The following is a 22,069-nucleotide window of genomic DNA, read 5'->3' on the forward strand; positions in this document are numbered from 1 at the left end:
CTGTGCGCCACTTTCAACGATGCTCGATCATTTTAGCCATTGGTTTTTCGATAGATTTAGAAAATACGGGGTGCCTAATCGCAGCAGTCCTTTTGGAAACTCACTGAGCCGGATTATATGCAACTGGCCGCCAACGATCGTTTCAAGGTGAACTGCGTGGAATAAATCTCGAAAATCATGACCGAGACAAATTTATCGATTATCATAATATTTTTTGTTTCCAAACAAATTGTACTTTCTGATCATTAAAAATAAGTCAGCTATTTAAAGTGTTCAAGTTAGATGTTACGGGCTGTAAAATCAATATTTATAGTCGATAAAAAAGGCTGTCACTTTCAACTCGATCTTACAGCGTTTTTCACACCGTCAAAGTATCATAAATCGTCGAATGCAATATTTGTTTCTTTCTTCTGAGAATACGAAAGAGAGACATTCCCTCGACATCAACCGGGTGCTGCTAGGAATAACCATCATGATCGCGGCATATTATTATCTTTGCCATTAAAACATCCCCTTTAGTTAGCATTTCACCTTGCAGCTGGGACAAAGTGTCGTCGGTGTGTGCTGGAGGGTGTAGCCGAGGCAGAGAACCGATCTTACACGCCACTGCTCGACAAAGTGAATCGTCGTCGTGTACGTATTAATATCTAGGGCCCACAGCCGGCACTCTCACCGTGTTCCTTTACCATGGGGTTGCTTCTGACGCTCAACAATCTTCGATGCTTATACATATGTACAAGGTGTCCAGTAATATGTCGGACCCACTTCAGAAACTCATTCTGTCCTTGAAGACGACGAAGAAAGTTTATACGAACATGTATCCTATTTTAACTGGTTTACAAAATTTAAGCTAACAGAATCGCTTATCTTTTAAAATTTGATTAAGGTTATTGCAAATCCTAATCTTCCTTATAAGCGATCATGATCCATGACACGCAACAGAGCATTCAAGGAACAAAATAATTAGACAATTTATTCGAATTTGTTTCGATTGCATTTAAGAGGACCTCATTGATTATGTTCCTTTGTAATTTAGATTTACAGAATTATTGAACAAGATTGACATATATTTCGAAAAGATTATTTTATGCGGCTTTCAATGTAAATTAAATTACACTCTAGTTTATACGCGAGAAACAGTCATCGCTCAAAATATGCAAACCCTTCAATAAATATTTCATAGATATTGATTTCTAATTCATCTTCGAATGTTTGTGTTTGTTGAAGCTTCTATATTTCCTTCGTTGTTGAAAATATTTGGAATTTTAATTTGCTTTTTCGAAACAAAAAAATTTAATGGAGTGTTTGGTAATAATAGTACAGTGTTTAATAGCATTATACTGTTCATTGGTTAATCATGGAAAAAGAAGAAAGTATTTTGCGCTAAACATATTTGGCAAAAAGAAAACGAAATATTAGGTATACAAAATATTTCTGTACCTTTAGTATTACACCTTCTTAATTACCATTTTAAATTTGTATATTTTTCCGCGCTTCTGTGGATTTGGAAAGTGGCGTGAGAATTCGAAAACGATAACGATTATTTCAATAATTGGAATTACCATGATTGTTTAAAAATAAACCTTCTAAATATAAAATGTCACTAATTAATCAATTGAATTTAGGTTATTGTTATTTCGTAATATGATTTATGTAACGTGTCAATGGTTTCAGTTATCGGGTGATTATTTCTGATAAAATAATTAAAAGTTAGATTGAAAATTTCCAACATTCCGTGTCATAATTCATGACGCATTGAGTTGTATACGTTTCGAAGCATTGTTCGAATAATAGTGGCGTTCGCGTGAAATCTTTTTACACTGGATTCAAACATATGCTACAACTTTCTAACGAGTACGTAATAACTTTCCCTCACGGACATGTATCGACGTAATTTATTTTTATCGTCGCAATAAAGTAAAGATACCGCTGGTCACGACAATGGAACTGATCAAAATGACACCGTTGCTTTACTGGCGATTAACAATACGTCGTGGCGATTTGAAAATTATTTCCCAGTTCTTGTTTCTAGGAGATTTATGAAAAGAATATTAGCACCTTTCAATAATGCTGGCTTATCTCAGTGAGAAACCCTTATTACGGATCGGTATATCGATTATAAGGGAATCCCCTTTTATTACAAGAAGTTCAAGGGGGTAATGAAGGGATTAGTAAAAGCCCACTCAACATTTTGGGAGAATAACAGCAACTGAAGAGCCCAAGGGAAAAATGATCATGGTCCATATATTCGTATCATCGAATCAATAAAAGACAGAGAAAATTGATAGGAAATAATAGTAATGGTTTTCGTAATTTTGCTTGTGAAGTTCGAAATCCGTCAGATTGACGAGTTCCGTCAATCTAGTGCTAAAATGACGTTAGATGAAAAATCGGACTATAAAATCAAATGTTACTTCCATCAAATTTATAAACGCTCTCAGAAACCCATTACAAAGATAAAGATTATTAATTTGTTGATCATGTATAGAGAGGGCATTTTACTTTATGTAATTATAATAGCTTTTCCCTTAACAATAGAATGAAACTTTAGAAAGGATTTTTGACGTTGAAAACATTATTGATCTCTATGATTACTTCTCATTATATTCCAACCAAATAATTAGAGAAAGTTTTTAATTATTCATTAAAATAATTGATATTTAATCCTTTAAATATGAGCCTCGTATAATTTAACAGACTCTGAAACATACAATTCAAAAAAAATTCTTAAACTATTAAAAGACTCGAGATTGGGTACCCGAAATTTTCGAGTTCTCGCACACCTTTACTAATAATTGTACAAGAATGTCTGCAGACAGTTGACACAATAACATTGACTTCCATTTCTATCTTAAGTCATTTACACGAAACACGACACGCAATTTAACATTCTACTGGTTGTTCGAAACTTCTATAGGACGTTAGAAGTTTCAATAGCTCGAAATTTCTATACGCGAATGAGGAACGATTCGTGAACCTTGCCAGCTCTGTGTTGTATCTCGGATTCGAAACTAGATTAGAGCATTGTTCCGAGTTTCATTCATCGGACTAGGCTAGAATGGTTTTAGGGCACACCAGATGGTCGGTTTACCATCCAACTGGAAAACAAGTTCACAAAGTGTTACATAAACGAGGGGGTGATGATTTAGATGATTTCTATTGGATTTTATAAGAATCTCCCGATAAATTTGAATAATATGTAAACTGCATCAATGTATGAATTATATGCAAATCGAATCGTGTATGCGAATTGAACGCAATTAGGCATGGAAATTGCAAATAAATTCTGTTAGGAATTGTTCGCGCAAAATTTGCATGCAAACGAATTGCAAATTATACGTAAATACGACACTATTTCCATGATTCATCTTATTTTAAGATTTGCATAAAATTACATGAAAACGGTACATAAGTTCGTTTAGAATTGCACCTGATTTTAATAAAAATTATGAATTCATCGCATGCTCCATGTAGTTGCCACATGGACCATGAGATAATTAATTATGAACTGCGTAAAATAGTAATAGAAATCGTGCATAAACTCGTTGCAAATTGCACGTAATTGAGATGAAAATTGTATGCGAATTCATCACGAATCCTGTATAATTATGATGTGAATTATGAACCGCGAAGCGCGTGCAATCGTAATGGGAATGGCGCACAAACTCAACGTGAATTGCACGTGCCATAAAATGGGTTGAGTAGAAGAAAAATTTTAGATAAAATTAAACATTAATTTTCATCCAAACGAGGACAAATTTGTGACTGGTAAGCAGAAACAACTGTAAATAGATTTCGACTGTGTTTTCTAATTTACATAAAGAACTGTTTCTATTCACTCCATGTTACAGTAATTGTTAGGGGTTCTCGAATACCCGAGCCTCGGATTAATTTGAAACAATGAAAAACATAATTATGAAACGCACATAATCCTAACGGTAATCGAATTGCTCATCACGAATTCTGATGAAAATTGTATGAAAATTAATCACGAATCCTGTACAATTGCAACGTGGACCAGGAGTAATCAGTGGACCCAGTGTGAACGAAGCTTTACAGGCAGTGGCCTCATAAAGGGTGCCGACGCGCGTTGCGCACGCATATCCGATTTTCGCGGGGTTCCCCGCTTCAGCTGTGTTCCGCTCCGCGCGTCGCGTTCTGTCGCATCGGCCCCTCAGTAGGCCACTGTCATTCCGTCGAGCTGCATCTTGCCCGCGGAGTACACTTTCTCCCGCCCACGCGAGATCAAACGCGCGAAACCACACGCGGCAAACGGCCCAATCGAATTTTCTCGCGCGGTTTCCATCCCCGCCTCTGTTTTACTGTCCACCCTATTCAACGTAGTCGCACACGTGTGGATCTGACAACGGTACACCCTTGAATCATTTCCACCCTTCTAAACCGGAGGGATGTGTACATTATCAGCACCTAATTGGATACTCATCATACATCATTCTTTTTTCTCTATATAAAATAATATTAATTGATTTTCAGACCATGCACGTCATAATCAAAATTAGGATCACAAATAATTTTCAATGTTTCATTCTCATTTTAGAAATTTTATACCATTTTTTTGAATATATGAAAGATCGTTCGGAAATTAGAGAAATCAATATAAAATTGTTCGGAAATTTCAGTGCTTAATTAAATCTGGGTCATTGTTCATCCAGATCCTCTTTCTTTACTCTTTGATCATGTGCTATAAGCTTTCAATGGCGTTGATTTTCGAAATTCACGTCGCAGCCGGAACATTTGTGCACGTATTTCATGTTTCTTTCTCTTTGTCATCGTGGATGTATCGAAAGGTCGAACACTGTTCTGTTTTAATCACGGTTGCTTCAACCGATCTCGCGTGCCTTTTCAAGGGTTGTTGTGTCGAGGTGATCCTCCATTGTCTTTTACGTAGACCCTGTTTCTTCTCTTCCACGTGCTCAAATTTCATCGTGACGGTAACTCTAACCACCACCCCCGATCGCTGACGACGACTTTACTCCCTCGTGTACCCTACTATAACTTCTGTATCCGGACAAAACATCCGTCATGACGACGACAGTTTTCTTCTAGTTAACACTTTTTTAATGAGGACGAATTTAACAATTCAGAAACTCGAGAGACTTTCTTCCGAACTTCAAACGAGTCCGTGGAATCTTCAGAGAAACAGTTGTAATTATCTTTTTTCTCCGGGGTGACACTTCGTATTCCCGCGGTGGCAATTTAAAGGGAAACTTAACCAGACACGATGGTGGCATATTTCTCTTTTATTCTTTATTTTCTTTCTTAATTAGACAGCGGTGTTTGTTCCGCGTCGAAACCGCTTAACAATGCGGAAGCTTTTAATCTGTTTATATTTATCTTCGAGCGTATCAAGTTCACCACCTTTTGTTCCCGCGATCAGAAAAGTTTTCGGTAGAGCAAAGTTGAACAATAGGAACGAAAAGTAAAAAGGTTGGCTAAACGTACTTTTCCATTAATATCGCGCCCACGTTCCTTTTTCTTTCTCGGGTTACCAAAGCGTCCCGGATTTTAACGCGCCGGAAGAATTGCAATTTTCGAACGCGACGCTTTCGCGGTAAATTCACCAGGAGATACGATTTTCCTCGTGGAAAATTCGTGCGAGTAGATCTATTCGGCATCTTTCTCACCCTTCTTCGGCTTTCTTGCTATTCACCGGCTGGGTAAAAGCATTTGAACATTCCTCTTCGTATTTCGTTCCCTCTTTTCTTTCCGCCTCTTCATGGTTCACTAGGAAATGGACCGTTGTTTAATGGAGCCTTTCGATTTCAACTTTGGTTATTTTTCACGGACCTGCTCCGATTTTTCTTTATCTTCGTGCTTCCCGATATTAATCGAGAGAAATAATTCATCTGATCAGAGAGTAAAGTTAAGGACGTAACAAACTGGGAGTAGAAGAAACACTTTCGCTGTTGCTGACTCAACTGTTGCGTAATTAATTTCGTTAAACATTTGTTTATTGTCACCTTATCCTTTCCTGATACGTTAATATGTATTAAGACACGCTAAAAGATTAATTATAGATACCTGATATTGTTACTTATCGATATTATTAAAATAATTGATACGACTAAGATCTTAAAAAAAATACAAAATCGCAGATTAATAGACATTCGAATGATTTTTACGTTCACGTTGCAATTGTGAGGAAAATTAAAGGGAGAAGGAAAGTTTGAAGGCCTGTCAAGGGTGGAAGACGATTCAAGGGTGTCCATTGTTAACGATGCGAACAGCTTCCTCGCAAAAAATTGCAGATTTTTTTCCCTGTGGAACAAAAGCGTGCATCCTTTCGATTATTCGAATTTTTCCAATTTAATCAGCCTTACAAAACGCACGGCTTGGACTTAATTCCCTTTTTCAGAGCAGCGATGGCGTTCAATTATCTCCATTCTTCGATACTAATTTCTTTCTAATTCGTTCATTAAACAGATGTAGCTGCAGATAACCAGCGATTAAGTGTAACAAATTAATCGTAACGAATGCAAATCTTTGCAGATCCATGGATAAATAGTTCGTCGACTGCTTCTTCCACTAATTAACACATGATAATTAGCTCGTCATACGGAACTTTGTAACATCTCTATCAACAGATTCGAATAAAAAAATCCTGGCATTGGACGTGGTAGCAGCAACCTCGGTCGATTAATTTGATTAGATATAAATACCGCAGGATGTGAACCGGCTGATCTACATGATTTTCTGCGCTGCTTGTCAAAGGTGTCGGCTGCCTCCTTTTTTTCATCTACAGCTTACCTCTTCTCGTCTCTTCTCTACCTCTGGTAAACACGTAAAATTCACTCCTCTTCCCGAGTCCGTTCGTACGACAGATGCGCACAACGTTTTGGAATAATTCGTGCGAGAACGAGCGAGAGATATCCGTGATCGATCGAAGTTGGAAAGTTTCGTGATGCAGTGATCCGAGGAAGATCCCGACACCGTTCACTCTCAGCCGAATCAGAGAGAAATGGACAAGGACAGGGGTACGCAAGGTAAGAGATACCTGCTTATGTCATCGATTACCCAAATTTTCTTATATGTATTTAGATATTTTATTATTCAGATACCTTCGAATTTGTGCTCCTTTTTATAATTATATTTATTAATGAAAGAAATTTTGCCAAATTTTATATAGAGTGCTTTGCCAGTTTATTAATAAAGATGTGCGAGAATCCGAAAATTTCGGACACCTGATACTTGGGTCGGGTTCATATTGTTCAGTTCGGTTCGGTTCGAATCAAATCGGATCAAATCGAATTGGTTCGGATCGAATCGGCTAGGATCGGATTGGATTAGATTGGGTTCTCCATAGTATTCAACCTGACCCGACCCGAACAATGGAGACTCGACTCGACCTGATATTTTCGAATTCTTGTACACCTTTAATTACTAGCATTCTATGTGTACTTTTTATAATTTCAAATTTTGTCAAATAAATACAATAGTTTTGAACATTTCACAATGTGTCAACACCGTAATTTATTTAAATTACTTTTCAATTTCTGGTAGCTATAATAAAATTTTCTCTAAATTTTTTTATAGTAGTATCATAGAAAAAGCGTATTAATACGATAACAGGATAAATTTAAAACTTCAAGCAATGTATAATTTTTAACGTAATAAGCGTAATTTAGGAAAAATTATGTTCTGCTGAAAGGTTACGAATTTCCGGAAGCTCAATGTTTAATTTCTCTTTGCGTAATAACGTAGCAGCTCGTCCTAGTTAAATTCTACGTTTCATGTTCCTCGATAAAAATTCTTGTACCGAGGGCAAGCTTTCTTCCATTTCTTTCCCAGACACCATGGAAACCTCTGCCAGTTACTTGGTGGCTCTAATTCAGTTAAACGACAGCTCCAGGTTAACCACTGACCCCGAACCCTTGCAGCAAGATCCCTTTAAATAAGTGCCACCTTACTTTAATAAGACGATTTACATTCTCTTTTCTAACATCGGATTTTTCGATTATTATCACGCGTTAAATGATTGACTTTGAAACATGATTTCATCACACAAAAGTAATATAAAAATATACTTATATTATATTTAGTTTAGTTAGTATTATCCATTTCTAATATCTAATTTTTAATCGCATGATAAAACTACTGATAAAGCGTTTATGTAATTACTTTTATTAAATCTTAAGCTTTAAATTAATATACCGTAAGTATTATTTGGACATACTTTTATGTCATCAAATGGTCTGAGAATTTCTATGGCTTAGAATTGAACTTATTTATTGTAATTGACAACCAGCCATTTTATGTTAAGAATATTAATGAACATAGTAATTTTCATTAAAATTTCAGCTTTAAATTAATATAATATAATATAAGTATTATTTTACAGTACTTTTATGTCATGAAATGTAACTTACATTCTCTTCTCATAATTTTACAACAGTTAACCTACTTTGTAATTATGTTTCATTTTTTTCAATTCAAATACTGCCATGGCAATGTGTAAAAAATGCTGTACAGTAAATATTCGGCGTTCAATATTATCCTCTGTAATATTTGAATAAATGCAATATCATTCGCGAAAGTAAATACAGAACGCAGAACAACGTCAGCTCACAAATTCATTTTTAAAAGGAATTTCGATTTATCCAACGCAGTGTATACTAAACTAATTGTATGTTTCTACCTTACGTATTTTTAAACGTATATTTTCACAGACAAATACCTTTATTTCTATTTTATTCGACAAAATACAATCCTTCTGCTCCAGTTGAGAATCGATAAAAATGTTCTTCAACATATTTATGTAGCCGGAAATTTTTGCATTTGTTTAGTTTTCGTGTTTGAATTATTGCAAACAACGTAGCTTATACAGATAAGTAGCTTACAAAACTGAGGTACTTGAAACAAGTACGTGTATTTGTGAAAAATTATTGGGACATCCCGGATGTTTGTATTCGAAACTTAAACAAGAACGCAGACTGTAAATTGCATCAAAAACAAATACTGAGGAACTTAAGAGAAACTTAACAAGAAGATGTGTTAGACCGCAAGGAAATCAATGGGAGAAACTGAGTGGTAACTAAATAGTCTTAAATTTGTTAAGTTATTTGCTCTCGACCTTCCTTTTGTGTTAATGACTCGTGGATTAGAGCAATAACAAGCTTACTTCATCAACCAAAGATTTAATAGCCTAAGCTCGATTCATTAGTCGAACAGTTTAACTTACTGCATCCAGACGTTGCAGCTCATACAACGTCGGAAATCAGTTTCCCAATTGAATTACAGCTGCTAGTAACTCAGCTGCTCAAATCGTTAACTCCTCAATAGGAACGTAATCGCATTTCATTGCGTTAAGATGTTTCAATTTCACCAACAAGAATCTATATTTTCATTTTTCTGATTCTATTGATTTATTTTAAACAATTTTGGTAAACTGAAACTCAAACGTTTCTTTCATACGTTTGGATGGAAAATAGTTTTGTTTATTTATTTTTAGTGGTTTGAAAAAGTGTCGAAACAATGGTCCTCTGTTTCTCGATTTGTACTCAAAACTTTTTATAAACTCAAGTTCAAACATTTCTTTCATACAATGGAAATGGAAAATTTAAATAAATCGACGAAATACTCGCGATAAAATTACACAGATAAGCTAAGTACCCCCGTAAGAGAACCTCGAATCACGAAAACCATTAACCTGTTGGAAAAATCCTGAAGCAGTTGTCGACCAGCATTTCATGCCATTTATTTCCGGCCAATGCTTGAACGGGGAATTGTACAATCGAGAATGATGATCGTTTTGAAAATTCACAGTACTTTCATTTTAGTTCGAACCGAAGTTGGGCCGCTTTTATCCAACTCGAGTTTCATCTCGACCCCTGTTCTCCGGAAGTTCTAACTACTCTACACAAAGGTAGAAGTACCAAAACTTCAGGGACCATGAAGTTTTTGTTTGGAAAGTAATTTACTGTAATTTTAGTTGAAAACGAGCAACATGATCGCGTATCGTGTTCTAAGAATTGGAATGTTTATTTTTAAAAATAAAAGTCAAAAAACTTTGTTAACTATAATTTTACTTATACGTAGATTATTAAGTAGATTAAATTTTATTGTGTAGATTACATTTTATTAAATACATTATTAAAAAACTTTTTTATTAAATCATTTTAAAAACAGGTCATTTTTAGAATTTTATTTTACAATAAAAAACTAAAGGTCATAGAGTAAAATACTCTTGGTACTACATTCAGATCTCACTAAAGGTAAAAAATTTTGTTGCTTATTTTATCTTACCCTGCTTGTGTTAGGTGACATCAACTATTCTGAAGGAAGTCTGAAATTTTCAAATAATGTCAGACTTCCATTAGAAGACTCGACGTCATCTACAAAAAACAGCTGATGTCTATTTATAGTACAAAAAATATTTTATTTTTTGACGTTTAATTTTTTCAGATAAAATCCTAAAACTATTCTATTTTTTAAATAAGTTAATAAGGCACTTAGAATCAATGGAATATAAGTGCCAATTCACTTTAAATACCTAATGGTTTTTTTGTACGTAGATAGTATTAAGTTAGATATTTTTTTCACACAGAAACCAATATCCAATTTGATAAGAAGATTACAGAACTTCAATTTGGAAGTGAAATCATTTTAAATTTACACAGAATGAAAATTTATGAAGCATTAAATGACAGTCCTAGAAATTTTGGCTAAACTGCAGAGCTTCTGGGTTAGAACCTTCTCGTCTATTTCAATTATTTTCTTTGACGTTTTACACTACCGTTACTGTGGTTTTCTTTGCCGCAGCGAAGTCAAGCTTTTTTATCAAGCATTTTTATCCAACCATTGCTCTTGCCAAAACGATAAATTTGTCCAGCAGCTAAAAGGGTTGGCTTCTGTTCTTTTTCCGCTCAAAGTACTTTAATGATCAGTTTTTCCCTCGGTTCTATTACAGGCTTCCTTCTTCGTCAGTGGGTGCTTATTGCCTTTCATCTTTTACTTTTTTTCGCAGAAATGTACAGTGTCGGTCACCATGGGCTTCCCAAGGGGAACTGGGGATACAAGGGAGGTGGCCCCCAATATATAGAGGGACTTACTTCTAATATTTCTTAGTTCTACACTAAATTTTATATTTAATAGCTAAGAATTATATTACTTTTTTCAAAATTACTCTGAATATTAATATCTTCAAAAGTAAGATTTTAAAAATTTCTGCTTTCCCTATATCGTTATTTTCCTTAGGGAAGTCTACTTTACTCGATACTGTACAATGAAATGCTTGATCCTCGATATTGATTTATATTTATAGAGGAAATTCTGCATGCTACAGTTGCTTGATAAACAGAATGCTTATTATTGGGTTTTGATCGAGTCATATAATTAGAACGAGTCGTACGTCCGCTTGATTGAAAACGAGAAAATGACAACAGAGGAAATTAGATATTTTATAATTGACTGCAACTGCAATCGCAATTTGCAGCTATATTTTTCTGTGTATATGGAACTTTATCATATTATTGCTTGAAAATGATAGTGACACATCCCAAAAGATTCCAAATTTAATTTTATTGGATACTACGTCTACATTATACTTTTGTTATTATGTAAAACACCATATTTATAAATCCATAAGTTTTTTTATATTTATATTACCCCTAAAATTTATATTTTCTAAGTTGTGCCATTATTGTGAATAGAATTCGATATTATTTAAAAATTAATTTCGAATAAAATAAAAACAAATGCTACTGTAATATATAAACTAAATTATTAAATTCCTACTAAATTGGTAAGTTTGAATAATACATAGTTATACGAGTGTCAAAGTTATTTACTAAATCCACCATAAATAAATAAAGAAATAAATGTCAAATTGGATACCTAAAACCACTGTCAATGCGCAATAAATAAAGTTCCTGAAGGGTAGTGAAAAAAGAATAAGGAAAAGCCTACAACTATCCATTTTCATGTGACAGTCTTCTAAGAAGCAGTGGGGTAATTTTCACCCCAATACGTGTGTTCCGGGATAGAGGGCTTGACATTTTTGTGTAAAGATCGATGAAGCGTCAGGACATTGGCTACTCGAACCTGTCTAGAAATTTGAAACCAAGTTTTTGCGAGGAGATATCTGGAGGAAAGTGGATGTAGCGGATGTGGAGATTCGAAGATAGGGATTCTTTGAGGAAAAGATCGAGGAGCTAGTCATTTTAACGGTACGTGAAATTGCGTTTTAGTAGAGTTCCACGGTTTGTCGAGACGAGACAGGGCGAACGTGGTGGATCGACCCGAATAACGTTGGGAGAACCGGGGGGCAGAAGAGATTGCGAGAAGAGGAGCACTAGACAATAAAAATAGAGCGTCGCAACATAGAATCGGGGCTAGTGGATTGCGATACGGAAAGTAAGGTCGACAACTGTGACATTGAATCGGAGTGATAAGTCATGATATCAAGCAAAACTTTGATATACGATAAAACAATCGAAACCTCCCGTTTTATTTTTGAAATCTCGTTTAGTTTTCTACTACAAAAATACTTTATTGTGAAATTGCTGAGAAAGTTAATTGAATTGATAATTTAATTATCTATGTATAAATGAATTATAACAAATATATATAACAAAACTAAAAATGTGATTGTGCATTACAAATATTAATCATAATTATACCAATTTTCAAGTGAATAAAACAAATATATTTCATATGTGAAATTATCTCATGTTCGATTGTACCACCCATCATGGTCTACCCTGTATGACGCGAGGGAAAACCATACAATTTTTACACTGAACAGTGAACTATCAGGCCAATTGGAGCATGTAGAGGCACTACATCCTTCCGGCCGGCGAATCGGACCAGCCGGAACGTGTGTAGCCGCCTTAAAGTTCAACCAAGTTGAACGAATGCTCTGAAAAGTTGTCCTATAATTCAACATTGAATCGCCACCCTTTTGTGTACACAATGAAAAAGTAACATCGCCAATAAACACGAAAAATAAATATTATTACAACTTTCTTTTAATAAGATTCATCTATTAATAGTAAAAATGGGGTGCTTGTTAAATAAAAACTTGTATTGCCCAAGTGTTTTAATCAAATATTCCAAGCGATAAAACAGCCCTTTATCACGTTGGTATTCCGTAATTAATTTTCATCAACTTTTTCCCTACCTCCCAAGGATCGTTCCACGGTGTCAATTTACTAAAATTAATTATTCATTCGAACAGTTCAAAGGTCTATACATATACATTTTCACGGTCTGCCGATAAATTTTAGCCGCTTTCAATTGGTACGATTATTCAGTTCGCATGGTTTCGTTCAGGAATATCATTTTCTATCGAATACATAATTACAGAAGAATGTTTCAGACAATGGGTGACAAAAAATTGTTCTGTATTCAATGATTGAACTTCCCAATTTTTTAGCCAAATTCATCACCCAAGGAGATCCTCGAAGGTTTGATAGTCCCGGGCTCCGGGACGTAGAAGATAAAAATAAAAAAATGAAACATGGATGATTCTTTTCTTGAACAAAAATGAAGTTAATGTTTATGCACTGGTACATGAATGGAATAATGAATTTTTAGCAAACTAAGGATATGTTTTGCAGGTATTTTTTTTATACCGTAAATTAAATTATCGTTGATTATCCGGGGCACGTCCTTCAATGGAAAGATCGCAAGCGAGTGGAAGCTGCAAAATTAAATTCCGCTTTGGAAGTCACCGCGGTCGCTGTAGTGTATTAAATCGATAATCATTGAATTCGAACTCCAAGCATTTCAGTGAATGGAAATAGAAGAACTGGTATTATGCCTTTTACTCGCAAAACATTTAACTTCTTGTTTTAAATTATAGAAATTACTAACGCTTTGATGGCCTGTTTCACGTACTTGGACTACTTAACCCCTGAACAGCAGAGCTTGGATCAATCTCGACCCTAAATTACAAACCGTATACCTAATAGGATATTAACCTAAAGTTAAATGTACAATTTTTAAACAAAATAGTTTCATATATTGGAAGAATAATTTTTAAGGGAACAGTATAAAATTTAGAAAATGAAAATAATATGAAATACAAACTGTTTTATACTATATTTCAAATTGTAAATAATTGTACTAATTTGCAAAAGGAAGTTACTATTCTATCTTCAGAAATGATCAAATATCTATTAAGTATATGGCATACATAGAGCCAGAAATAGCTTTCTTGATTCAGACCGCTCTTACGCTTGCAAGATTAATTAATTTTAATTGCTTGATATAATTTGATTGAATCTTCTTGTCTTGCAATTACAGATCTTGGCCTACATTAACTATACGTAAATAAATACAGAACAGTGGTGACAAATTGACATATTTATTTAAAGGTTTTTTTCAATTATCAATGTAATTGTTAATACTATAATACCAACAGGACAAGATTAAGATTTCTGGAGCCCCGGAGCTATTAAACCTTCGAGGGCCCTCTTAATTGACAAACTAACCGTGTCACTGTTCAATCGAGACGTAATTATTTTCCTCTTTATGAAGAAGCTCAAACTACTTTTCTTCCAATCAAAGTGACATAATAAATGTCAAGAATCGTTCGGTATATATATATATATACACATATTGTTAGGGTTTTTATATCTTTCTCTGGAGCGACAGGTTAATGGATTACGCTTTAAATTGATGAAGATTAAGTGTCATTTTTTTTATGATACTTTTGTGTCATCAAATCGTCTTATCAAAATTAGATATTAATTATGGATCTACATAACAGTCTACAATAAGTAACAGATGATTCTCTAAGACACTTGGAATTAATTTATTTCAATGATACCCACGTGGACTGCGCCGCGACTTTTCTTTTTCATTCCCTCTTTTCTTTTTTTCAAGAACTTCGCATTTCAATCGCAAAGATCCGAGTGCTTCGTTCCGCACGAATGAAAAATATGACAGACATGCGCCCGATGGGAAAGAGAAGGACGCGAAACATCGGCATCGTATGCAAGCATAAAAATCGATTTTAATAAGTCGACCATAAAAGAGGTACGACCGTAAAAGTAGGTAGTCGTATTTTCAGGAAAGATTGAAAGGCAGCTGCGAAACTTAAGACCGATAATCTTCCCAACAAATGCGGTGAACGCGAATAGGAGTAATTTCCTGTTTCATAGAAATTATTTTCTTTACGACGTTTCATCTTTTGTTACACACGAATGGTGTAGCATTTCAGACGTCTGTATGTTCTTCTATGAACATATTACTTCATTAATTAGAAGATAAAAGCCTTTGTAATTTTACTGTAATACTTTTTAATGATTACTAGAGGTATGCGAGAACCCGAAAATTTCAGGTTTTCATTTTGTACAATTAGAGTTCATTTACAGTTTTATTTTATTTTGTGATTTTTGTTTTTTATAAACGCAAGAGTTAACCGATTTTTTACCCTCTTAAAATTCAATATAAAAGTAATAACAAATGCAGAATTTTTCAGGTCAGTTAGGATGGGACTAGACTCCTGCAAGTTCATGAATTTGATTTAATATGTTCTCTCTCATGTCATACTACGAATTTCATATTATTAATTAATTAAAATCAATAGTTATATTAATTTACACAAATTAGTAAGCGGAGAGCTTAAGTGCTTCTTTGACTCAATTTCATCACTGATGGTCCACGAAATTGATAATCTCTGCTTTCATTAATCATGCCGTAGCATTGAATAATTTTTCGTAAAACGCGCTTAATCACTTCAGATTCCCACAGGTTCCGGATACAGAAGCTTTCACGTTCAGATATCCGCCAAAATTTTTCATCATGGAAGCATATATAAAAGTATTTGATGAGTTTGCAAGTACCAAACTAATTTGTACTATTCATTCACGAATTTACTGGCAAAATTATTAAACAAACTACATCAGTAAGAAAAATATATTATTTTTTCATCTATAAAATTTCCAGAAAACTGTTTATTCTCATTTATGTTTCCAAGATTCCTCTACTAATATTAATAGAATAAGCGGTCTTAATTTAATATAAATACCATTTGGGAATGAAGGGTTAAGTGTAAAATTCTACCTTTCTGAGATTAATAACCTTATGAGCAAAAAAATTATTAAGATGGAAGCACCCTATGTACAACCTAAGCTTCTTAGAAGGTGGCTTCATTCTACGATTATTGGATTACCTGACCCGCGTACTATAGCTAGCACTACTCAAATTCATACACGGCTGATTATATGTTGAGTTATTCTCCTCGTTGTCACTTTCTATTCGCTCCCTCCTTCGCAAAAAGGGATTACGCGCAATGGAACGACAATCATTTCACAGATTTTATATCTTTCGTTGCACCAAAATTCCATTTCCGTGACAGTGATAAAAAATTACAAGATAATTATTTTAAATATAGTCCCAAAATACCTTTCAGTCGTCATTCAGGTTGTTACAAAAAAAATGTAAATAAAAACAAAATTAATTTTGAATAAGTAAAATTAAAAAGATTAAAGGTAATAAAATGGTAGAAATTATTATTTTCTTAAATAATTAAATTTTGTAATAATAAATTTTGTATTAATTTATTTATTTTTATTATTTTTAATTTTGTATATTAAACCAAATGGCGAATGGCAATCATCTCCAAATGCAAAGAGTTAACTTCGACAATAGCAAACCTGTCCTTGTCATGATTCTTAACATATGCATTGATAGATTAAGTATTTATTCAACACGAGATAGGTAGAAAGAGATCAAACTTATCTAAACAATTTTATCAAAGCACTATATTTATTCGTTAGAGCAGCCATCGTCTTTCTGTAGTTGCATATACTCGATGCCACGTGTACAACATAATAGAGACCATCATGGAAGTGATAGATACTGATGTAGACAGTAACGAACCCGAGGGATCCGATAAAGGCTATCTGGTGTGATCCGTGGGGCACGGTACAGGCCATTTTGGCCACCTAACACTCAGTTATGTAGGATATATTGCATTTCTAATCTTAACTTCAATCTTATAGTAATGAGTTTCTGAATTATCTAAGATAAACGATGTTTAAGAGAAAAACAATTTAAAAAGTATTAGAAGACGTGAAAGAATAGAAATATTATTAATTATTATTAACCCTTTGGTGATATTTTATTGGCAAAAGTTATTTACACAGACGGTAATTAGTTTAAAGGAACTGTTCGAATTTCGTAATAATTTATTTATAATTTCCTAACACCAGAACTTCTTACCTTAAAATGAAAATTAATCATATATTCCTTGCATTGTTATATGGTTGTTATGTTTCCTGTTGAACATATGCTTTTTGAGAGCAATGAAATATTCAGAGGCTTGTATTTGTGGAATGGGAAATTTGATCGAGCATGCACCTCTAACTTGATTAATCCCATTGACTCGATATCTGTCCAACCGCCAATGGTACTAATAGTTCGTCAATTATTCTATTATTTATGGAGTACTTGCGATGGACACTGAGTGTTCCTCGTTCGAACGATTGAACAAAGCATGGGGATTTGTTACGATAATGCTAGTTATTTGCAATATGTATTTTAAACGAGAAATTATTTCATTAAATACAATTTTAGTGTTTTATTTTTCTGTGTAATTAATATAATATTTTTATGCATTTCAATCAATTGATTTCCATTTTAATTCCTCATATTTTATTAAATTTTCTTGGGGAAAAATCGCGAAAAACAAATTTGTTAAGATTTACTTACTAACAAGTTAATAAAATCAAATTTAACAAAAAATTAGAACGTTTGAGTTATTATTTATAAATTGTTGCACATAGTACATTTTCTTTCTTAATAATACTACACAGTTATTTTATTAAAAATCGAAGTTCAACAAGGACTTGATTGTTTTTTGCATTAAATTAAATTCCATTTTCCCGACATTCCATGTCGTTGAACACGACGATTGCGATTCGCAATAAAATCTGAATTTGAGGAAACGATGGTTTTGATTTTTCATCGAACTCGACCCGATGTTAATATAATTTTCCGTAATTTTCAATGTTTATTCACTCTGATAAAAAGTATGGAACGTTTGAAAAATTTCACTTGTCCCGGTGAAAGGGCTCTTCTTTCGTATCGATCTGTTTTAAACGCTTTTTTCGTTTTTACAAAAGTGTTTCTTTCTTTTAGAGCGCTTTGTGTCGAACGTATTATTTGTTCGTCAAACGTTACTCTCGAGTTCGTTAAATAACAATAAATTGGCGACGTAGCTTCCGATGTATACTAGGTGAAATTAAATAAACAGAGTTTGCAGTCGCTAACGAAGATATTATTAACCTACTTTTTCATTTGTTCGATTAATGAAGAAAAGAACATAAAAAAAAAGAAATATATACACATCGAATTAAGTATCCTCCTCCTTTTCGAAGTCGCAAAAAAAATCTAACATCGTCATAAAGTTCACTCTTATTAGAAATTACTGTCAATATAGATCTTTTTCCAAAGTGAATGTGCAATTAAAGTATAAGGGTAGGAATTCGTTCGAGAGTAAAACTCTCGTGAGGAACTGTCGACAGTATTTCTTAGAAATGTATTTTGGGAGTGATCATTAGTCATCTGTGAATATTTACTTAAAAGATACACTTATCGGCGATGTAATCAAAATTGTTAACGAGTCACAAAGTTCTGTTTTATATCTAGTTAATTAAATTTCATTTTCTATGAAATAGTATTAATCCATTAATATAAATTATCATAGCAATGTAATGTGTGGTCAAAAGCAATATCCCATCATAATTTGATGGACATAAAGTAGTTTGTTGTGTTGCAGCCTACACGCCCTATAATAACTATGTATATCCTGCTCTCTGTCGTTGACCACAGAATCACATAGCTTCACGCTATTAAGTTTGGCAAATTATATAATGAGAGTGGTAATGTACTATCTGTCGCAACCGACAAGTTAACGAAGCAATTATTCAACAGAAGAGTAGAAGCTCAGCTTGAAACGACATATAATTAGTGATATTACAGTGAACCGTTCAATAATCGGTTCTCCTGGAAACAAATTGGGTCATTCGTGAAGGGGATTGTTTATTCCAATTATTGGAAATTAACTAATATTTACAGTCCTTATTTGGGGCCAAATTAGGTTTGCATATGATTCAAGTATCATCGCTTCAGGATCTCTATAGACATTGGCGTAACCAGGTACGGCTGTGCAAGGGCCTGACCCCCATAAAAATCTGGACTGACCCCACCCTAAAAATCTGAATCTTCATCATTCTAATATTTGCAGATTCCAAAGTTCCAGAAAGTTTAAAATTTTAGATCCTAAAATTCCAGATTTTCGTTATAAATATTTTATTCATAATTTTATTCTATAGAATGATGAAAAAATAAATAATATTTTGGGTGTTAGGTATATAAGTTAACCCGATGTCCTTTTTTAATTAAAAGTAATTTATGAATTCCAAAGGGTCTCAAGCAAGAAATTTAAAGGATTTACTAAAACGATTACTGTACCGGATAAAAGAGGCGAGTGATTTTAGCGATAACGAGACTTCCGATACTATTCAGCTGCGGTCGCTGCTATGAATTTCAAATGAGCTTCGCTACAGCACGTGTAACTGTTACCTACGAATCTGGGTTACAGCTCCTCTTCTTACACTATTCTGTCCTCCAGTTCTTCGCATACCTTTGTACCAAAATTATCTACATTGTTCATAGTACAGTATTTTTAGGACTGTATGCATCTACGTTGCACTCTGACATGGTATAACATTTCACGAAACAAAGCTGGATTATTGTATATATATAAACACGGATATTTTTTTAACAAAGGACCTAGATTTATACAAGTACAGACGTTTGCATTCAACTTTCTATTCCCTTTGTAGCTCTTTGAAAACAACTTCACCTGAAGATGACTTTTCAATATATCGATTTTCGCGCAAAAGAAATTGTTTTCTTTATCACGATACTCCAATTTTATAAAGTTCCGTCGACTTTCAAAGCGTATACGTTTACTGCCACAGCAGAAACAGTTATCTCTAAAACGACACACGATGATAAGAATCATTAAGAATATTAGAGATTCATTTTTTAAATACAGTATTTCAGGTTACTATTTTGAATTACTACAAGCGCTGGATAATTCCCTACGTTTCGGTCTCTGGATTCAAACGCTTCTAAAAGACAGAGTACTATCGAGAAAGTCGAGTATACGCGTGTGAACCCTGAGCGGTTCTAACAGGGAATTAGCAAGTGCTTAGTGTACCTAGATACCGATAGGATTTCAGTGTTGTATTTAGTCATTGTAGAAAAGAATTCACAAGAATCAAAGTCATCCTCAAACATGACCTTTGTGGCTACGAACAGGTTGAGCATGGTTGACCTTTACATATCGTTTGGAAAAGGAAATCTTCTGAGGTACAATTAAGAACTGATTCAATATTGAGATTTGGTTAAAGACGCTTTGAGAAAATATTAATTGCTTCAAGATTCAATAGAAGATACTCTGAAAAGTGTATGATTTGAACTTTGACTAAATGTCTCTTCAGAGTCTGTTAATTGCTCCGAGATCTTTACTAAAGGAATATTCAAGTAATCGCTGCTTTAAAGTAAGGTAAAGAAGCGTTTAAAAATTTTATATTCTGGTCCCGGCGTTTAGCTCACTGTTATTCACGCAAATCTTTGTACTTTCTCCATAAATTTTTCTTTTAAAATTGATAAATTTAAGTAAAGAAATCTTAATAAAAGAAAATAAATATTGCGTAGGTGGCTGTATATCAATATTCATTAGGATTTCAAAATAATGATTGAAATCATTCAATATTTATTACAAACCTAAAATTAAATATTCATGAGTTCACTTGTTCGTTTTCAAAATAATTTTCAGATCTTCCAATTGCAAATTGTATGATTGAATTTGATGTTCTACACATCCACAATTGCTCGTTCTACTTGACTAATCGAATATCGATCCGTTCTACCTATCCGGGTAGACCATGCATTGTCTTACCCAGTGTGTCCGCCCATCCGTCGATCTGTTCTACTTGATTGATCACTCGGGATGCCTTCCTTATTATAGGTTTAACTACGTACCATCGTGACCAAATTTTGTAATTTCAAAGTTACATAGGATGTTGTATATTTACTTATTCTACACTTTACACGTTACATGCTATAGTAAAAATGGATGTATGTGGTAAAGTATAATATAATTGTCATTATTCAAATTTCCATTCTTTCATTTTCTAATTTATAGGTTCCACTTTTAACCTTACGAAATTAATATAGTATTAATGATACTCCAAATTTTCTCCAAATTTTTTTTCATTGTCATAACTAGGTAGAGAATGGGTAGACCAGGCCTCCACAAAAATGTGGACTGGTCTCACAATCTAAGATTCTAAGATCCTGAGGTATGAAAAGTCGAAAATTTTTAAATTTCAAAATTCTAAGGTACCAAGGTTCAAAAATTCTGAAATTTACAAACTTGCCATTGTTAATGAAATGAAGAGAAAGGTGAACATAATTCAAAAATAAATTACGTCGTTATTCGTGTCTAAGTAGTTATTCAGTCCCATAATGCTTCATGTGAATCAATAAGTTCAGGTTAGCCGGGATCTCTCGTTAGAAAAGCAATTTAATTACATTCAAATTTAATACAAGGATCGTACGTGTAACGGTCCGTGTATTGTTTAGCATTCTGCAACAAAAGGTAACTCCTTGCAAGTTCAACAGAACCTGTTTGTTACACGAGCGAGTACACAGATAATGGAATATTAGTCGCACACTCAATGTTCCATTATTTCTCCATAATAGGTTCTCTGTGCTACCTAACGTAAACCGTCGGTTAACGTGAACCAAATTCCCAATCAAAGCTAGTTCAATACCTCTTCAGCATTCGTGGTTACAAGCAACTTACTTTTACGTAACGAAATAACAGGAGGACAGTCTAATTACGGTTAATATTGCTTTCAACGATGGAAGCTTCGAAAAGTGCGTATAGCGCCCTATGAAATATTAGTTCCACTTTCGTGTGCTAGAATCCACTAGCAAACTTCCGAACGGGGTATAAATTTATCCGGAACAGAAGCGAGCCAAATTTTCCGAAAAGAGACAAAACGAATTCCAGGAAACTCTG

General features: G+C 33.9%; 1 protein-coding gene across 2 annotated transcripts in view; it reads left to right on the top strand.

The window, feature by feature from the left end:
- Window positions 1–4,189: 4,189 nt before the first annotated feature.
- LOC117611927 (dual specificity calcium/calmodulin-dependent 3',5'-cyclic nucleotide phosphodiesterase 1) overlaps window positions 4,190–22,069 on the top strand; it is a 128,062-nt gene continuing 110,182 nt past the window's right edge. Inside the window, exons 1-2 of one of the 2 annotated variants that reach the window (XM_034340436.2) lie at window positions 4,190–4,369; window positions 6,445–7,004. In XM_034340436.2, the coding sequence (XP_034196327.1) occupies window positions 6,980–7,004 (25 nt within the window). In that variant the 5' untranslated portion in view covers window positions 4,190–4,369; window positions 6,445–6,979. The remainder of the gene's footprint in view (window positions 4,370–6,444; window positions 7,005–22,069) is intronic. The other variant, XM_034340435.2, reaches the window with a different exon arrangement.

The sequence above is a fragment of the Osmia lignaria genome, chromosome 10 (assembly GCF_051020975.1).
Source record: "Osmia lignaria lignaria isolate PbOS001 chromosome 10, iyOsmLign1, whole genome shotgun sequence".
NCBI classification, from domain to species: Eukaryota; Metazoa; Arthropoda; class Insecta; order Hymenoptera; family Megachilidae; genus Osmia; species Osmia lignaria.